The sequence below is a fragment of the Phycodurus eques genome, chromosome 13 (genome assembly GCF_024500275.1).
Source record: "Phycodurus eques isolate BA_2022a chromosome 13, UOR_Pequ_1.1, whole genome shotgun sequence".
Lineage (NCBI taxonomy): Eukaryota > Metazoa > Chordata > Actinopteri > Syngnathiformes > Syngnathidae > Phycodurus > Phycodurus eques.
In genome coordinates, this window is record NC_084537.1 from 18,594,356 (window position 1) to 18,613,341 (window position 18,986).

Sequence of the window (18,986 nt, forward strand, 5' to 3'; positions counted from 1 at the left end):
GCGAAATAATGTCCCCAAATCTTTTTTAAATGAATGATTATTATATAACAAGTGTATCATCTCAACACTTTTACGGTACTTGAAAAGAGCAATAATCGACATTTAATACGGTTAACCAGTTTGACCACTTTACTACAGCTTCATCAATCGTGTCACTCCACTTCATACTGCATCCCTCTTGACTGACACTGACAGCACTAATTGTACCTAATGTTGTGGCTAAAGCAACACGAGCCAGACGATGGCAATCACCATGAGGATGACAGCCAGGACGCAGATGCTTATGAAAACGATATCGCTGAGGTCGCGGGGTTTGGCATCGGCACGCCCCGCTTCTCCGCCTCCGCCGGCGGCGTCGCCCCGCATGGCCTCCTGCTCCAGCCGGCGTTCTTCGGCCGAGACGATGGACGCAGAGGCCACCTTGCGCATGGCGTCGCACTGCACCTTGTACTCCTGCACGTTGCGCCGCTCTCCGTCGGAGAAGTCGATGTAGAGCTTGTTGACCAGCATGGTGACGTTGCGGTGCTTCTGACTGGCCGTGCCGCAGTTGACGAACTGGGCGAGGATCTTGTAAGAGGTGGCCGTCAGCTGGGCGGTGCACAACGGGTTGCCCAGGTAGATGCGCTCGCGCTCCAGCTGCGGTAACGACTGCTGGGGTATCAGGATGGTGAACTCCGACCTGGTGCAGCTCACGTTCATGGGCACCACTAAAGTACATGACCGGGAAAGAAAAAAATATTGATTAAGTCGTAAAATAAATCCTAAAATAAATACTAGAAACTTTTTGTTTTCACTGTCATCGTTTTTAAAATCCATCTATCCAATTCAATGAAGAGTCTTCAATTAACCGAAGAAATAATATTTTTGGAATGTGGGAGGAAGCCAGAGTATCTGCAGAAAACCCATTCAAGCAAAGGGAGAACATCTGCCCATGTAATACTTCACATAGGAAGGTGGGAGCCCAGATTCATACTCCCAATCTCAGAACTGTGAGACGGCCTTGTTAACCACTCATGGCCCCAGTTTAAAAAAAAATATTTGAAGGGCAAGGAACTCTGGTTGCTTAATGGACAGATGTCTCCGAATAATACCGGACCCATCAGAAAAAAACTAGATATTTATAAAGTTACAAATTCTTGAAATATATTTACTAAAAATACATAGAGTATGTATAAACAATTTTTATTCCAAAAATAACTTTCCATGGTTTTAGAGGGTATGGGACCATATTTAGCAACTTAAACAAGTCAAAATTGACACCATGTCACTCCTTAGGCAGTTGCCTATCACATATTTAACGGTGTGACTGTCTTAAAGTATATATTTAAAACCTGTTTTCAATGTCACAATTTTATAGGGCAAGGAATCATATTTGATGAGATAAACTCGCCTCGTTCTATGACAGTATAACAATATAAAACCTCCAAGGCAATCAGCAAGTAAGAGATCGTTTTAAATCTTCATAAAGACACAGAGCTCCTAAAATACATTTTAGATTAACTTAAGTTTTAAATGTTATTATATTTTTATGTAGAATTTCAGAGGCTAAGGAACCGTGGTTGCACAAACTTGAATCAAAATGGACCCCACATGGCTTCAGCAAGCGTCTTGGCTTAAGATTTACCTCCGAGATAAGAAGCGGTGAAGCCTTTGTGCGCCTCGTCCCTGTCCGTGCTCAGCACCACCAGCATCTTGTTGCCCCGGGAGACAAGCGAAGTCGGCTTTTCGGCTCCGCACCAGCGTCCCATCAGCCCTTCCGCCTCCTGGCCGTCGCCGTCATACACGGCCACCCAGTCATAGTCGCATGTGTCCGTCAGGCTGTTGCGGCCTTCCAGGTCCATGATGGGGAAGAAAAGCTTGATGCGGTAGCCGGCTGCCAGCGAGATACTCCAGTGGCATTTGATGTTGTTTGGGTAGATCTGTGGGTAGTTGGGGCTACTGAAATTGCCGCCCACGTCTGACAGCACTTGCTGGCATTCGCCTGGCGGGGCAGAAGTTGGTCAAACATACAATTGTTTATCGATACTTGGAACAGGACGTTCCCAACTCTTAATCCGTGTTGAAAGCAAAGCCTTTTGTACGTCACACAGGACGATGACATCATTGAATGATCTAAATGTTGGAGTCGCTGTCTGAAAGGCAGATATATTTGGCACCTACAGAGCTAGTATCCCGTCCTGTTGCGTTGAAAGCAATCTAACAAGTATACTGGAACCTTGGCTCACGAATGCCCGAGTTTACGAAAAACTTGTGAACTTGTGAAGAGTCTCGGGAACAAATGAACTCATTCACAACCAGCCTTCCCAGTTAAAATGGATATTTGACTTCTAAAGCCGTCAATGGCAGTGAATGTTGTGTTCACCTGACAAGTATGAGATTTGTTATGACTGAATGTGATATGCACAGACGGACACAATTCATATGTGGCCCCAGTGGTCTAATGGATAAGGCACTGGCCTCCTAAACCAGCGGTTGTGGGTTACAATGGCTTAATTCTATACCAATTTATTTCAATGGGAAACTTCTTTGATTGCTTTGGCCAGTTAAAATGGATGTTTGACTTCAAAAGCCGTCAATGGCAGTGATTGTTAAGTGTTCGCCTGACAAATATTTATCCAAGGGCTACAATGGATTAATTATATACCAATTAATTTCAATGGGAAATTGCTTTGGCTTGTGAAGAGTCTCGATACAAATTAACTCATTCACTGCCATCCTTCCCAGTTAAAATGAATATTTGACAAACAGGATGAATACAACTGTGTTCTCGGGCAACAATGGATTAATTCCATACCAAATAATTTCAATGGGAAACTTCTTTGATTGCTTTGGCCAGTAAAAAGGGATGTTTGACTTCGGAAGCAGTGAATGTTGTGTTCACCTGACCAATACTTTTCAATTTCGGAGCTTGCTTATGACTGAATGTTATATGCACGGATGTGTACTAGTCACATGTGGCCCCAGTGGCCTAATGGATAAGGCATTGGCCTCCTAAGCCAGGGATTGTGGGTTCGAGTCCCATCTGGGGTACATCGGTTCTGGTACACCTTCATGATGAGTTACAAGCAAGGAATGTAACTGTGTTCGCAGGCTACAATGGATTAATTCCATGCCAAGTCGTTTCAGTGGGAAACTTATTTGATTGCTCTGGCCAGTTAAAATGGATATTTGACTTCTGAAGCCGTCAATGGCAGTGAATGTAAAGTGTTCGCCTGACAAATATTTTTCGAATTCGGAGCTTGGTTATGACTTAATGTGATATGCACAGTTGGACACAGTTGATATGTGGCCCCAGTGGCCTAATGGATAAGGCACTGGCCTCCTAAGCCAGGGATTGTGGGTTCGAGTCCCATCTGGGGTGCATTGCTCTTGGTAAACCTTCATGATGAGTTACATTCAACGAAAAAAACTTTGTTCTTGGGCTACAATGGATTAATTCCATACCAAATAATTTCAATGGGAAACTTCTTTGATTGCTTCAGTTTGGAAAGAGTGTCAGAACAAATGAACTCATTCACTGCCAGCCTTCCCAGTTAAAATAGATATTTGACTTCAGAAGCCGTCAATGGCAGTGAATGTTGTATTCACCTGACAAGAGCTTTGTTATGACTGAATGTGATATGCACAGATGGACACAGTTCATATGTGCCCCAGTAGCCTAATGGATAAGGCACTGGCCTCCTAAACCAGCGATTGTGGGTTACAATGGCTTAATTCCATAACAAATAATTTCAATGTGAAACTTCTTTGAGTGCTTCGGCCAGTTAAAATGGATATTTGACTTCTAAAACCATCAATGGCAGTGAATGTTCAGTGTTCACCTGACAAATATTTTTCAATTTCAGAGCTTGCTTATGATTGACTTTTATATGCACGGAAGTGTACAGGTCACATGTGGCCCCAGTGGCCTAATGGATAAGGCACTGGCCTCCGAAGCCAGGGGTTGTGGGTTCAAGTCCCATCTGGGGTGCATTGAGTCTGGTAAATCTACATGATGAGTTACAAACAGGGTGAATATAACTTTGTTCTAGGGCTTTAATTGATTAATTATATTTCAATGGGAAACTTCTTTGATTGCTTTGGCCAGTAAAAAGGGATGTTTGACTTCGGAAGCAGTGAATGTTGTGTTCACCTGACCAATACTTTTCAATTTCGGAGCTTGCTTATGACTGAATGTTATATGCACGGATGTGTACTAGTCACATGTGGCCCCAGTGGCCTAATGGATAAGGCACTGGCCTCCTAAGCCAGGGATTGTGGGTTCGAGTCCCATCTGGGGTGCATCGACTTTGGTAAACCTTCATGATGAGTTACAAACAACGAACATAACTTTGTTCTCGGGCTACAATGGATTAATTCCATAACAATTTATTTCAGTGGGAAACCTCTTTGATTGCTTCAGTTTGGAAAGGGTGTCAGAACAAATGAACTCATTCACTGCCAGCCTTCCAAGTTAAAATGGATATTTGACTTCAGAAGCCGTCAATGGCAGTGAATGTTGTATTCACCTGACAAGAGCTTTGTTATGACTGAATGTGATATGCACAGATGGACACAGTTCATATGTGCCCCAGTAGCCTAATGGATAAGGCACTGGCCTCCTAAACCAGCGATTGTGGGTTACAATGGCTTAATTCCATACCAAATAATTTCAATGTGAAACGTCTTTGATTGCTTCGGCCAGTTAAAATGGATATTTGACTTCTAAAACCATCAATGGCAGTGAATGTTCAGTGTTCACCTGACAAATATTTTTCAATTTCAGAGCTTGCTTATGATTGACTTTTATATGCACGGAAGTGTACAGGTCACATGTGGCCCCAGTGGCCTAGTGGATAAGGCACTGTCCTCCGAAGCCAGGGGTTGTGGGTTCAAGTCCCATCTGGGTTGCATTGAGTCTGGTAATTCTACATGATGAGTTACAAACAGGGTGAATATAACTTTGTTCTAGGGCTATAATTGATTAATTATATATCAATGAATTTCAATGGGAAACTTCTTTGATTGCTTTGGCCAGTAAAAAGGGATGTTTGACTTCGGAAGCAGTGAATGTTGTGTTCACCTGACCAATACTTTTCAATTTCGGAGCTTGCTTATGACTGAATGTTATATGCACGGATGTGTACTAGTCACATGTGGCCCCAGTGGCCTAATGGATAAGGCATTGGCCTCCTAAGCCAGGGATTGTGGGTTCGAGTCCCATCTGGGGTACATCGGTTCTGGTACACCTTCATGATGAGTTACAAGCAAGGAATGTAACTGTGTTCGCAGGCTACAATGGATTAATTCCATGCCAAGTCGTTTCAGTGGGAAACTTATTTGATTGCTCTGGCCAGTTAAAATGGATATTTGACTTCTGAAGCCGTCAATGGCAGTGAATGTAAAGTGTTCGCCTGACAAATATTTTTCGAATTCGGAGCTTGGTTATGACTTAATGTGATATGCACAGTTGGACACAGTTGATATGTGGCCCCAGTGGCCTAATGGATAAGGCACTGGCCTCCTAAGCCAGGGATTGTGGGTTCGAGTCCCATCTGGGGTGCATTGCTCTTGGTAAACCTTCATGATGAGTTACATTCAACGAAAAAAACTTTGTTCTTGGGCTACAATGGACTAATTCCATACCAAATAATTTCAATGGGAAACTTCTTTGATTGCTTCAGTTTGGAAAGAGTGTCAGAAAAAATGAACTCATTCACTGCCAGCCTTCCCAGTTAAAATGGATATTTGACTTCTGAAGCCGTCAATGGCAGTGAATGTTGTATTCACCTGACAAGAGCTTTGTTATGACTGAATGTGATATGCACAGATGGACACAGTTCAAATGTGCCCCAGTAGCCTAATGGATAAGGCACTGGCCTCCTAAACCAGCGATTGTGGGTTACAATGGCTTAATTCCATAACAAATAATTTCAATGTGAAACTTCTTTGAGTGCTTCGGCCAGTTAAAATGGATATTTGACTTCTAAAACCATCAATGGCAGTGAATGTTCAGTGTTCACCTGACAAATATTTTTCAATTTCAGAGCTTGCTTATGATTGACTTTTATATGCACGGAAGTGTACAGCTCACATGTGGCCCCAGTGGCCTAATGGATAAGGCACTGGCCTCCGAAGCCAGGGGTTGTGGGTTCAAGTCCCATCTGGGGTGCATTGAGTCTGGTAAATCTACATGATGAGTTACAAACAGGGTGAATATAACTTTGCTCTAGGGCTATAATTGATTAATTATATTTCAATGGGAAACTTCTTTGATTGCTTTGGCCAGTAAAAAGGGATGTTTGACTTTGGAAGCAGTGAATGTTGTGTTCACCTGACCAATACTTTTCAATTTCGGAGCTTGCTTATGACTGAATGTTATATGCACAGATGTGTACTAGTCACATGTGGCCCCAGTGGCCTAATGGATAAGGCATTGGCCTCCTAAGCCAGGGATTGTGGGTTCGAGTCCCATCTGGGGTACATCGTTTCTGGTACACCTTCATGATGAGTTACAAGCAAGGAATGTAACTGTGTTCGCAGGCTACAATGGATTAATTCCATGCCAAGTCGTTTCAGTGGGAAACTTCTTTGATTGCTCTGGCCAGTTAAAATGGATATTTGACTTCTGAAGCCGTCAATGGCAGTGAATGTAAAGTGTTCGCCTGACAAATATTTTTCGAATTCGGAGCTTGGTTATGACTTAATGTGATATGCACAGTTGGACACAGTTGATATGTGGCCCCAGTGGCCTAATGGATAAGGCACTGGCCTCCTAAGCCAGGGATTGTGGGTTCGAGTCCCATCTGGGGTGCATTGCTCTTGGTAAACCTTCATGATGAGTTACATTCAACGAAAAAAACTTTGTTCTCGGGCTACAATGGATTAATTCCATACCAAATAATTTCAATGGGAAACTTCTTTGATTGCTTCAGTTTGGAAAGAGTGTCAGAACAAATGAACTCATTCACTGCCAGCCTTCCCAGTTAAAATGGATATTTGACTTCTGAAGCCGTCAATGGCAGTGAATGTTGTATTCACCTGACAAGAGCTTTGTTATGACTGAATGTGATATGCACAGATGGACACAGTTCATATGTGCCCCAGTAGCCTAATGGATAAGGCACTGGCCTCCTAAACCAGCGATTGTGGGTTACAATGGCTTAATTCCATAACAAATAATTTCAATGTGAAACTTCTTTGAGTGCTTCGGCCAGTTAAAATGGATATTTGACTTCTAAAACCATCAATGGCAGTGAATGTTCAGTGTTCACCTGACAAATATTTTTCAATTTCAGAGCTTGCTTATGATTGACTTTTATATGCACGGAAGTGTACAGGTCACATGTGGCCCCAGTGGCCTAATGGATAAGGCACTGGCCTCCGAAGCCAGGGGTTGTGGGTTCAAGTCCCATCTGGGGTGCATTGAGTCTGGTAAATCTACATGATGAGTTACAAACAGGGTGAATATAACTTTGTTCTAGGGCTATAATTGATTAATTATATTTCAATGGGAAACTTCTTTGATTGCTTTGGCCAGTAAAAAGGGATGTTTGACTTCGGAAGCAGTGAATGTTGTGTTCACCTGACCAATACTTTTCAATTTCGGAGCTTGCTTATGACTGAATGTTATACGCACGGATGTGTACTAGTCACGTGTGGCCCCAGTGGCCTAATGGATAAGGCATTGGCCTCCTAAGCCAGGGATTGTGGGTTCGAGTCCCATCTGGGGTACATCGGTTCTGGTACACCTTCATGATGAGTTACAAGCAAGGAATGTAACTGTGTTCGCAGGCTACGATGGATTAATTCCATGCCAAGTAGTTAAAGTGGGAAACTTATTTGATTGCTCTGGCCAGTTAAAATGGATATTTGACTTCTGAAGCCGTCAATGGCAGTGAATGTAAAGTGTTCGCCTGACAAATATTTTTCGAATTCGGAGCTTGGTTATGACTTAATGTGATATGCACAGATGGACACAGTTGATATGTGGCCCCAGTGGCCTAATGGATAAGGCACTGGCCTCCTAAGCCAGGGATTGTGGGTTCGAGTCCCATCTGGGGTGCCTCGACTTTGGTAAACCTTCATGATGAGTTACAAACAACGAATATAACTTTGTTCTCGGGCTACAATGGATTAATTCCATACCAATTAATTTCAATGGGAAACTTCTTTGATTGCTTCAGTTTGGAAAGGGTGTCAGAACAAATGAACTCATTCACTGCCAGCCTTCCCAGTTAAAATGGATATTTGACTTCTGAAGCCGTCAATGGCAGTGAATGTTGTATTCACCTGACAAGAGCTTTGTTATGACTGAATGTGATATGCACAGATGGACACAGTTCATACTTGCCCCAGTAGCCTAATGGATAAGGCACTGGCCTCCTAAATCAGTGATTGTGGGTTACAATGGCTTAATTCTATACCAATTAATTTCAATGGGAAACTTATTTGATTGCTTTGGCCAGTTAAAATGGATGTTTGACTTCTAAAGCAGTGAATGTTGTGTTCACCTGACCAATATTTTTCAATTTCAGAGCTTGCTTATGACTGAATGTTATATGCACAGATGGACACAGTTCACGTTGCCCCATGTTCACTCTCGTCTGTCACTTGCAAAAAATAGATATTTGAATTCGAAAGCAGTGAATGTTAAGTGTTCACCAGACAATTTTTTTCGGAGCTTGCTTATGACTGAATGGGATATGCACAGATGTCTACAGGTCCCATGTGGCCCCAGTGGCCTAATGGATAAGGCACTGGCCTCCTAAGCCAGGGATTGTGGGTTCGAGTCCTATCTGGGGTGCATCGGTTCTGGTAAACCTTCCTGATGAGTTAAAAACAAGAATATAACTTTGTTTTTGGGTGACAGTGGATTAATTCCATGCCAAGTCATTTCAGAGGGAAACCTCTTTGATTGCTCTGGCCAGTTAAAATGGATATTTGACTTCTCAAGCCATCAATGGCAGTGAATGTTAAGTGTTCGCCTGACAAATATTTTTCAAATTCGGAGCTTGGTTATGACTTAATGTGATATGCACAGATGGACACAGTTTACATGTGGCCCCATGTTCACTCTCGTCTGTCACTTGCAAAAAATGGACATTTGACTTCTAAAGAAGTGAATGTATATTATATATACAAATATTCATTCGGAGCTTGCTTATGACTGAATGTGACAGGCACAGATGTACACAGGTCACATGTGGCCCCAGTGGCCGAATGGATAAGGCACTGGCCTCCTTCGCGAGGGATTGTGGGTTTGTGTCCCATCTGGGGTGTATCCTTTTTGTGAAATCTGCATGAGTTACCTGAGAAGTAGTGCGCCTTGAAGCCCCGCCCCCCGATGTTGAAGTCAGATTTGAAGACGAGCAACAGCTGGCTGGCTGTGGTGACGACGGCAGGGGGCTTGTCGGCCCCGCAGTACGTACCCAGGTGGCGGTGCGCCACGGTGGGCCCGTCGAACAGGGCCACGTAGTCGAAGTGGCAGCCCTCGTTGTTTTCCATCTGGAAGTCCAAGAAGAGAAGAGTGACTGCGCTGCTGTTGGACAGGTGGATAAGCCACGTGCAGTCGGCGTCGTTGCTGTACTCCGCCGGGTAACCCGGGCTGGAGATGACGCCCGACAGTCCCGTCAGCACCCCGCCGCACGTGTCTGCACCAAAAAAAGAAAAAAAAATGCAACCACAACATTAGGAACAGCTGTACACTATCACGACATCCATTCTGTCCGTCACGCCCGTCTGTCCATCTATTCAACATCAGCCATCCGTAGCATATCCGTAGCATATATATATATATATATTTGGATTATATATGGATGGATGGATATATATATGGATGGAAGGATGGATGGACAACTACAATATATATGGATATACAGTTTATCTACACCCACCATCCACCCATCCCCTCCCTCCCTCCATCCATCCATCGCTATTTGTCCATCCATCCAGCCATCTATCCATGCCTGTTGATCCATCTCTATTTGTGTCTCCATCCATCCATCCATCTATCCATCCATCCATTTCTATTTGTCCATTATCCATCCATCCATCCAGCCATCTGTGCATGCCTGTTGATCCATCTCTATTTGTCCATCCATCCATCCATCCACCCATCCACCCATCCCTCCGCCCCTCCCTCATCTATCTATCTATTTATCTATCTATCTATCTATCTATCTATCTATCTATCTATCTATCTATCTATCTATCTATCTATCTATCTATCTATCTATCTATCTATCTATCTATCTATCTATCTATCTATCTATCTATCCAGCCATCTCTATTTGTCCATCCATCCATCCATCCATCCTCCATTTCTATTTGTCCCTCCTTCCCTCCCTACCTACATCCATGTCAATCCCTCCCTCCCTCCCGACATCCATGTCCCTCCATCCCTCCCTCCATCCATCCATCCATCTCTTTTTGTCCATCCATCCTTTCATATATCTACATGTATATCTGTTCATCTCTATCTGTCCATCTTTTCCCTTTCCTTTCAACACCCTGACCCAAACAACCAAAAAATAAATAGTCAAATCCTAATGATCACTGACATACCTTTCCTGTAGCCCAAACTGAAGCCTGTGTGCGCCACGTGACGGTCTGAGCGGAAGATGACCGACATGACGTTCCAGGATGAGGAGAAGGCCGGTGGGGGGGCGTCGCCGCAGAAGGTGCCCAGCAGGTTGCCCTCGTCGCCGGCCACGCCGTTGTAGATCTTCACATGGTCATAAGCGCAGCTGGTGTGGTACTCCAGCTCAAAGTGATGAAAGGTAAGCAGCACCGAGGAACCTTCCGGCATCACAATGAGCCAGGAGCAGTGGATGTTATACGGGTAAAGGCCCGGGAAATTTGGACTGGACAGGTTGCCGGATGGCGCAGAGAGGATGCCGCCACATTTTACACCTTAAAAGACAAAATTAAATTGTATTATATTATTTTACTTAGAGCCACTAATTATATTTATTTGTTATTTTTATTGGGAAAAGACATGTACCCTGAAAAACTTTTTTAAATGTGATCTAATAATCGGAATATTCACTTTAAGTTTTTGTTTTGTTTGTTTTTGTTTGTTTTTATTTGAATTGAACATAGTTACTGTACACTTCAATTCCAAGTCTTTTCTGTCATAGTGCTTCATTATAACACTTTTCTAGCAGGATCAGAATTCATCTTTCACATCAAAATCCCAAACGGATGCAGGCGCAACCTTGCAGAGCGTGTGTGCAAGCTATGTTTAAACTCACCTTTTTGATCCGCCTTTGTGTCGACAAGCAGCAGGAAACAAACAAGTGAGGCCACCCTGAGCATCATCTTATAGCCGACGCTGACTTTTTTGCCACACATAAAGTCAGCATTAGAATAACAAAGGTGGCGGCAGAAGCAGCAGCAGCATGATGATGACGGGCCTCCACAGGCCTGAGCTGCTGATGCCTTGTGTAGCTCCTAAAAAATTCATTCCCAACCTGAAACCCACCTGAGGCCACCTCCACTAAATTTTAATGACAGGGGGCGGCTTGTTGGGACAGTGTACATTTTTAATAACCTCTATTGAAGAGAGAGAGACAACAGCACAGAACGCATGTTCCTCACGTGGACCATATTTGGTAGGGGCCACACGGCTACTCCGTAAACAACTACAGTGCAGTTCAGCCTCTGGCTCTGGCCTGTGGTTTTCTTTCATTACATGTATTGATCCAGGTTTCATTTCATTCACCTGTATGCTTTTGACAATGACAGCCCGTATAGACAATAAAAGCATTTTCACTCGTGGAGGCAGCACTTCATACGCTACATTGTGTTGCTAATGCATGCGTCCAATAAAGCTCTGCGGCTTTCCTTACCTATTGGCTTTGACTCAACCGCAGGGGCGTCACACGCCTGAGGGGATGTTAGTTTTTCGTCATGAAAGTGCCTGTGCTTGATAGTGTTTCATCTTGAAACTGTAGACGAGGCATTAAACAGTCAATTTTCTCTCATATGAAGATAGCTGGGATAGGTAGGCTCCAGCATGCCCGCGACCCTAGTGAGGATAAGCGGTACAGAAAATGGATGGATGGATGGATTTCACCTTTAAAGATATTCTCTGTAGAGTTAATAAAAGTTGTATGATGGCAACAGTTTTGATTCTGGGACTCTATTTACATTATTTCCTTTGGGGAAAGTACGTTTTCCACCGCACAGTACTCACTAAACGAATTCAGGGTTCTTTGGGGGGGAAAAAAACACAAACCCAGGTGATACTCAACTTACCATGGTAGATGGCGCTGTTGCATCATGATGACAAGAAGGCCTGAGGTTTTTTTTTTTCTCTTTATAAAATCGTTCATGCATCAGCAGCTCCTTACAAGTCAAGCTGAAATAAATAAGAATGTGATTAAAATAAGTCATCTTTGATTTTATTTTTATTTTTTTTTACCCCCCTACGCACACAAAGAAATTCCTGGAAGTTACTCGGCTGCCTATGAATTTAAATTCCGTCCTCCCTGAGAGAAAGAAAAGCAAGAAAAGCTCGGCATTGTTCAAGGATACGGATGTGTGGCGGGGCAGCAGTTGAAATGTGTTGTGGAAAGATATGGGCAACTGTTTGGGGCGGGGGAGGGGGGCGCTGGGGGGCAAATTAGATCACCTCGAGTAAATACTCCAGAAACAAATGGGCTGGAAATGACTCCAAAATAAACCAAAGGAGGGGAGGGCTTGAGTGATATACTTACATCACATGGAGCCTAATTGAATATTTTTGAAGTGTTATTGTACACACGGCTACATAAGATGCCTTACATACTCTGCGGGGTAAAGGAAGCCGGATTTAAGACCTTTTAAAGCCCACTTTTATTGAATTTTATACTGTATGTAGGAGTGGGCTCAAAATATATATCACAATGTAGCTGCAGGAGTGGCGAAAAAAACAAAAACAATATGTACAGGATACACACAAAACACAGTTTGCAAAATTAGGGCCGTAAGCTAAAAAAAAAAAAAATAATAATAAAAATATTGACGAAAAGATGACTAGTAATGAATGGTTGCAGCCGTCCATCTATTGATCTCTCGTTGTCCGTCTGTTCATTTTTTGCTATCTGTCGCCAATTCATTGTCATCCATCCATCTCTATCTTTGTTCATCCATCCATCTTTTTCTGTCATCCATCTCTAGCTGTCATCCATCCACCCATTCATCCGTTGTGTCAATGAAGGATGTTTCAAGTGATACATGTCGACTGAGGGACTCAAATCTTTGGATGCCGGTGAGGAGCTATGTTTAACCTGGGTTGTTAGGGGAAATTACGGAGTCCTGGACGCACGTACATGTAAACGTGCACTTCTGGTGCATTTTCTTAGTAATCAAATAATCTGTGTCATAATAATGTCATTTATTTTTAAGTAGGGCTTTTACGGCTCTGTTATGGTTTCTTTTTTGGAGGTGGGGTGGGGGGGGGGACAAATTAAAAAGTTAATTTGACTCTAAATAGGAAAATGTTAATTCCACATCCTTTTAAATGTCAAAGAGTGAAATGGCGGTACTGGCTAACTGCTGGCATCAGCTGTCCAGGCGGCTGCAAAGCAGCACAAAAAAACAACATTTCAAGACACAAATAGCACAGCGATGGTTCTCCAAGGTGTCCTAACCGTGTACTTTCTGCTCCTGTGACACGCACACGCTGATATTTTCATCTACCTGGCTGCAGCGAGAAAAGTCATCGGAGGTGTCCGGCAGCCATCTGCATTCATACGCACACATTGTACACGTTTGGGAAGTATTTAGTCAAATGTCAACCGCTAACAGAAGCTATTTATCAACTCGTGTAATGCTAAATATCTGGAAAATGCCAGAGCTCACACTACCACAGTGCACACACGAACGTGCGTATGCATGACAACAAGCAGTCAAATCCCATTTGTCTCTTTAATAATGCGAGTCTTAAAAAGTCAGGATTTTCAAAAAAGAAGGCGATGATCGTCCTTAAAAAAATCACTTTGTGCTTCATTCTGCTGTTCAAAGGTCTTTAAAATGTCACGCAAACAATATTTCAAATTATAAAGAATTGAAGGAATTTTAACTTGTTTTGCAATGTACACATAGTGCATCAGTCACGACAGCGGACACTTGTGTGTAAAAAGTCTGAGTGGCCGAAACAATTGCCTGAATTGTCCTTACAAATGTCACTTAGCCTTTAATTTTGCTCTTCAAAGGTCTTACAAATGGTACAAAACTGTAAATACCGTACAACAAATGTGTACTTTGTCAAATAAATGAACACAAAACAAAAGGTGTGCATGAGTAACTACAATGTAAACAACACTTTTGGAAATTATTATTTTTTTGATTGTTTTGCATTGTAGCAGAAAAAAGAAGGGAATGAGCGGTACAAATACCTTGCTTTACAAATCATTTGGCCAAAATATTTTGCAAAATAATGATAATATAGTGAAAAATATATATATATGTTCATACAGAAAACATTAAAGCTAAAATCTGGCTACTAAATGCAGGTGGTTGTGTTGATTTGGTAGGGGGGGAAAAAAGTCTGATTTGAATGTTAAAATGAGTGCTCACCCGACGACGCGACAATCGAAGTGTCCTCCTTCAAAACGTGGAACACGGAGTGAGTACGAGTGTGCCCACTGGCGCGGTTCTGAGTGGCGTCCGCTCGTGTGACTCACGATGCGGCGTTACGAGATGGCGTCCGATGATCCCGGCATGAATATTCACACGCGATTTCGTTCAAGTAATTGGACGATGAAGTTGATGCGGGGTGGCATGACGGCGACGGCCACAGACAATTGCAGGGCAGCCACTTGAAAATTGTCGTGTGGCCTTTGTCACAACGTTGGATAGCGATATAAGGGCAGATGGATGCTAAGGCTACCAAACATGTTCTTCCGCCACAAGCTGCAGTTCGGCTTATAGTGAACAGTTCTTTGAAAAAGAGGCTTCAAACTGTTTAATACCACACCCAGTTGAGGTTTACTGTCAAACTAACCATAAAACAAAGAGAATTACGCATTGCGTATTTAAGTCTGCCTACATAACCTTGCCAGAAGAAGGTATGCTAGCATATTGCTAACACTCAATGCAAAACGCCATCGACAGGCTAACGAATGGCGTCGGTGTCACAGTGTTATTAGTTAGAACTCTTTAAGCAAAGGGTATTTGAACACAAACGGTGAAGCAGCACATGTAGACATTATATAAGAACACTCACAGGCATATTGTCTTTATCCTTTGCGAAAAATGACTACCATTACTGTGGCTTATCGAGAAGCTGTGAATGTGTCCATGTATATCGGTATGTATATATTCGTGTATATTGCTTCCAGGTCGCGATGGTGTGCACATCATATGAAGTAGCACAATGCCCACTGAATTGAAGCAAAACAATTATTATTTTTTTGTTTGTTATTCTTAACATTCTATTTAATTGTGTAATGACTGTTATTATAAAGTACAATATTATAGAGCAGCGGTTCTCAACTGTTGTCACCCTGGCATCTGCAATTGTATTTTTAAAATTAACTTTGTTTCTCAATTAAATATACTGTACATATATTTATTTTTTCTTCAAAGAGAAAGTAATATTGTTTTTATTTTTGTTGAATAAGAACATCTTTTTGCACTTGTATGGCACTTCAAATTTGACTTTATATTGCACAATTGATCAAGTTTTGATGAATTCATTCACTTTCCATGTTTTCTTATGGTTAATAGTAAGATGAACACCTGCAGTCTCAGGGGAGCGACCAGCTGCATGAACACAACACTGTGCACATCTCTCTGCATTGCACCACCTTATACGGTATATGTGCATATATAAATACATAAGCAATCCCACCAGGGGGATTTCGCCTCATTCGAGCTGTTGCTTCTCTGCTAATCTGACCAAACACGTTGCCCACCACCAGGAAACAAGCCGCATTATTGTGTGACATTTCCTGGCTCATTAGACCAGGCTTTGCTAGTGTAATCCATCAGATATTTCCTGGTGAAAACAAAACGTGTGTTTTGTACACCGTGCCCGTACAAAGGCTCGACTAATCTGCCTGCCTGCATGACGCGTGAATAAACAGCTGAGAGATAATCAAACCCTGTGGAAAACATTGACGGGATATCTGTGGAGTAAATTATGCAGTGGAACCACTATATTAACAGTGGAGCGGGAAGAAGAGACAAGGAAGTGTACCTGTTGTGTTTGTTGTAGGTTTCATGGCAATCTTGGACAAAAACGTTTTTCATTAACTTGGAAAAAACGCTATTTTTTTTTTTTTTTAATTTTTCAAAATTTTAACTTAAAAAAATCGACAGCTTTGCCTGTCGCAAAATCAAAATTTTTTAAAATATTTAAAAATCCCACGTTAAGGTCCAGGTTTACAAAGTGTTGGAAAAGTGATTTTTTTTTTTTTTTTTGCTGGAATGTCAAAAACATTTTTCAAGTTGTGAAAAAGAAAAAATGCATTTTGCAAATAAACACAGGTCCAGGAATACCTTCCACAAACATCAGGCCTCTTGGTCGGAGCCAGAAAAGGAAAAAAAAAACAAAAAGAGTTGTTTTCTGAAAGTTTGCTGTAAATCGCTACTTTTCCAAGTTGCTTAAAAAAACACAACAGCAAAGGCGAATTAATCACAGAACGGGCAGCGTATGAGAAGGAATGGAAAAGGTTAATGCTCGGCAGCAGTGGTAATAATATGATGGGGGACGGTGTCGGTGGCTATGCGGCAAAAGCAATCACTGCACTTTGTCACATGTCATTGTGGCGACGCCACGCGCATAAAGTGTTGCCGAAAGAGACGCCAAAAGCCAGAGTTTAAATATCCAAACGCAGCATCATGAGCTTGTGTGTGTGGGAAGCCGGCATGCAAACGGATGTCACTTTAAATCTCACTCAGCCTTTCCTGCATTCAAAATCCCACACATTAGGAAAATAATCCCCGGCAACAACAGCAAAACAGACTTAAACACAAATCAGCTTCCCGACTGATGGTGGCTAAAAAAAATAAATAAAAAAAAATAAAACAAATTTTAAAAATAAAATTAAATGGAAAAAGTGTTCATTGCTCAAGTGGTTAGCTTGTCTGGCTCACAGTTGAAAGGTCCTGAGTTTGAAACTCGGCCTTCCTGTGTAAATGGCTGTTTTTCTATATGTGCCCTGTGATTGGCTGGCAACCAGTCCAGGGTTGTTTGCGTTAGAAGTCTTCGAAACAACATAGGGAAGCTATGATTTAAGAAATAAACTATCCCTTGCAGAGGTATGTTAGTTTTGGCACGTTATAAACAAGTTTTGTCGTCATGGCAACCAGGAGTCCAAGCTGCCGTGTGGAGATGCTGTTACTGTAAACATGAATAATTGACACCGTTCAGCTCGCATGAAATATTCATGTAAACGTATCATGATTATTGTACACTGGACCACACTGGACCACTCGAATGAGCCATAAGATGGTGGCAAACCACTGCTTTTGTCTAAATTAAGCTCCTCAACTAATTTTGACATAGTTCCTTTGCACCAAGCTTTTTTGTCCACGCTGTCTAATGTGGTTGGAGCAGGGCATCAAAGGTTGACTGATGATCATTTTGAGGATTTGCCATGAAAATGGGAATGAATGTTTAATAGAATTCAGCCCCCAACCCCAATTGACAGTGGGTGGACATGTCCAATCATAACAGGACACATGAAAAAGTTTCAAGGACCCATGTGAGAATTTGAATCAACACGGAATTGTGTTGTCTGTCATGACAAGACGCACGAAAAAGTCTCAAGGACCTATGCTCAAAATTAAAAAAATTCCGGGGCTCGTAATTTAACAAACCCCTTATGGGAAAAGTTTCATGATCGTTACGAGGATTTGCCATGAAAACGTGGGTGCAAAGGCCTTTCTGTTGCTGTCACAACTTTAATTATGATCTCCATTAGGGATACTGACTGGAATATTGCCGTTATTTTATCTGGTCCCGTTCATTTAATGACCCCGGCTCCATCATTTCATTTCTTCACAGCCGATGGCCCATAATGACCCGCCTGAGACGACTTCATTTATTTTTGGTCAGCGTCCACACATTCCCACGCACAAACTCATATGTGTTGCATTATACTGTAAGTGTGATGTCACATTGGGGAGTATATTTCCCCGGAATAGGTGTTTCCCCCTTGCCTCCATAGGATGCCCAGTGAAGCAGGAAATTGAAAAAAAAAATAAAAATGAAGGGGCAGGGAGCACTGTACTTACATCACCTTTATTATTGTCTTGTTGGCACGGAGATGAACAGCGGGGATGTTCATTTCACGCTTAAGAGTTACACATGTCAGCTGTAGACGCCTCCAAGTTAACTGCCAGGCTTTTTTTTTTTTTTTTTTTTTTTTTTGTCAGCCCTTTAGCCAACGTGTCGGAACACGGAGAATAAACCAAACGCACCTGGGTGGAACACAATTTCAGACAGAAATTTAAGCTCACGATAATCACCTTGTGACTTTGATGAATTGGTCACAGATGTGAAAAAGAGGAGGTAGCCTGTAAGTAGTAGCAAGAAAAGAAACTAATAAGAAGTAAGTAACTGAATTATATATATATACACACACACTGGATCAGGTGAGGTGGAAGGAAGGGAGAAGGGAAGGAAACAAGGATGGTATGATAGGACAGTAGGGTGGTTGGAAGGAAACAGGGAAGGGCGGAGGGAAGAAGAAATGAAGGAAGGGACGGGTTCACTGCCAGGTCAGCACACACACACAACCCCCCCCCCCCCCCCCCCCACACACACACATTGGCCTTGAATCCTTAATTTGAAACCTTTAAGCCTTAACCCTGACTTCAAACCATGATTTGAACACAAAGCAAAGCAAATGTATTCATATAGCACATTTCATACACAAGGTAACGCAATGTGCTTTACCTGATTCAAATAATTTATAAACAAAGAAAAAAAAAAAGAGCTTATTCAGCTAAACCATTTAGTGATTTATAGAGCAATAGCAGAACTTTAAAATCTATTCTAAAGCTGACTG

General features: G+C 42.2%; 1 protein-coding gene and 14 non-coding genes across 15 annotated transcripts; 14 read left to right on the forward strand and 1 right to left on the reverse strand.

Moving 5' to 3' along the window:
* Positions 1-120: 120 nt before the first annotated feature.
* Positions 121-11,916, reverse strand: cdcp2 (CUB domain containing protein 2; the record flags this gene model as incomplete). The annotated part of the gene is made up of 5 exons (XM_061694414.1): positions 121-707; positions 1,625-1,981; positions 9,291-9,632; positions 10,546-10,893; positions 11,832-11,916. Coding segments are annotated over 5 exons (1,620 nt in total), but the record flags the coding sequence as incomplete, so codon positions are not given.
* On the forward strand, positions 2,958-3,030 carry trnar-ccu (transfer RNA arginine (anticodon CCU)). The gene has a single exon. It is a non-coding gene; the product is annotated as a tRNA-Arg (tRNA).
* trnar-ccu (transfer RNA arginine (anticodon CCU)) lies at positions 3,289-3,361 on the forward strand. Its single transcript has one exon. It is a non-coding gene; the product is annotated as a tRNA-Arg (tRNA).
* Positions 3,898-3,970, forward strand: trnar-ccg (transfer RNA arginine (anticodon CCG)). The gene has a single exon. It is a non-coding gene; the product is annotated as a tRNA-Arg (tRNA).
* trnar-ccu (transfer RNA arginine (anticodon CCU)) lies at positions 4,209-4,281 on the forward strand. The gene has a single exon. It is a non-coding gene; the product is annotated as a tRNA-Arg (tRNA).
* On the forward strand, positions 4,818-4,892 carry trnar-ccg (transfer RNA arginine (anticodon CCG)). Its single transcript has one exon. It is a non-coding gene; the product is annotated as a tRNA-Arg (tRNA).
* trnar-ccu (transfer RNA arginine (anticodon CCU)) lies at positions 5,139-5,211 on the forward strand. Its single transcript has one exon. It is a non-coding gene; the product is annotated as a tRNA-Arg (tRNA).
* trnar-ccu (transfer RNA arginine (anticodon CCU)) lies at positions 5,470-5,542 on the forward strand. Its single transcript has one exon. It is a non-coding gene; the product is annotated as a tRNA-Arg (tRNA).
* Positions 6,079-6,151, forward strand: trnar-ccg (transfer RNA arginine (anticodon CCG)). The gene has a single exon. It is a non-coding gene; the product is annotated as a tRNA-Arg (tRNA).
* trnar-ccu (transfer RNA arginine (anticodon CCU)) lies at positions 6,390-6,462 on the forward strand. Its single transcript has one exon. It is a non-coding gene; the product is annotated as a tRNA-Arg (tRNA).
* On the forward strand, positions 6,721-6,793 carry trnar-ccu (transfer RNA arginine (anticodon CCU)). Its single transcript has one exon. It is a non-coding gene; the product is annotated as a tRNA-Arg (tRNA).
* trnar-ccg (transfer RNA arginine (anticodon CCG)) lies at positions 7,330-7,402 on the forward strand. Its single transcript has one exon. It is a non-coding gene; the product is annotated as a tRNA-Arg (tRNA).
* trnar-ccu (transfer RNA arginine (anticodon CCU)) lies at positions 7,641-7,713 on the forward strand. The gene has a single exon. It is a non-coding gene; the product is annotated as a tRNA-Arg (tRNA).
* Positions 7,972-8,044, forward strand: trnar-ccu (transfer RNA arginine (anticodon CCU)). Its single transcript has one exon. It is a non-coding gene; the product is annotated as a tRNA-Arg (tRNA).
* trnar-ccu (transfer RNA arginine (anticodon CCU)) lies at positions 8,713-8,785 on the forward strand. Its single transcript has one exon. It is a non-coding gene; the product is annotated as a tRNA-Arg (tRNA).
* Positions 11,917-18,986: the final 7,070 nt, after the last annotated feature.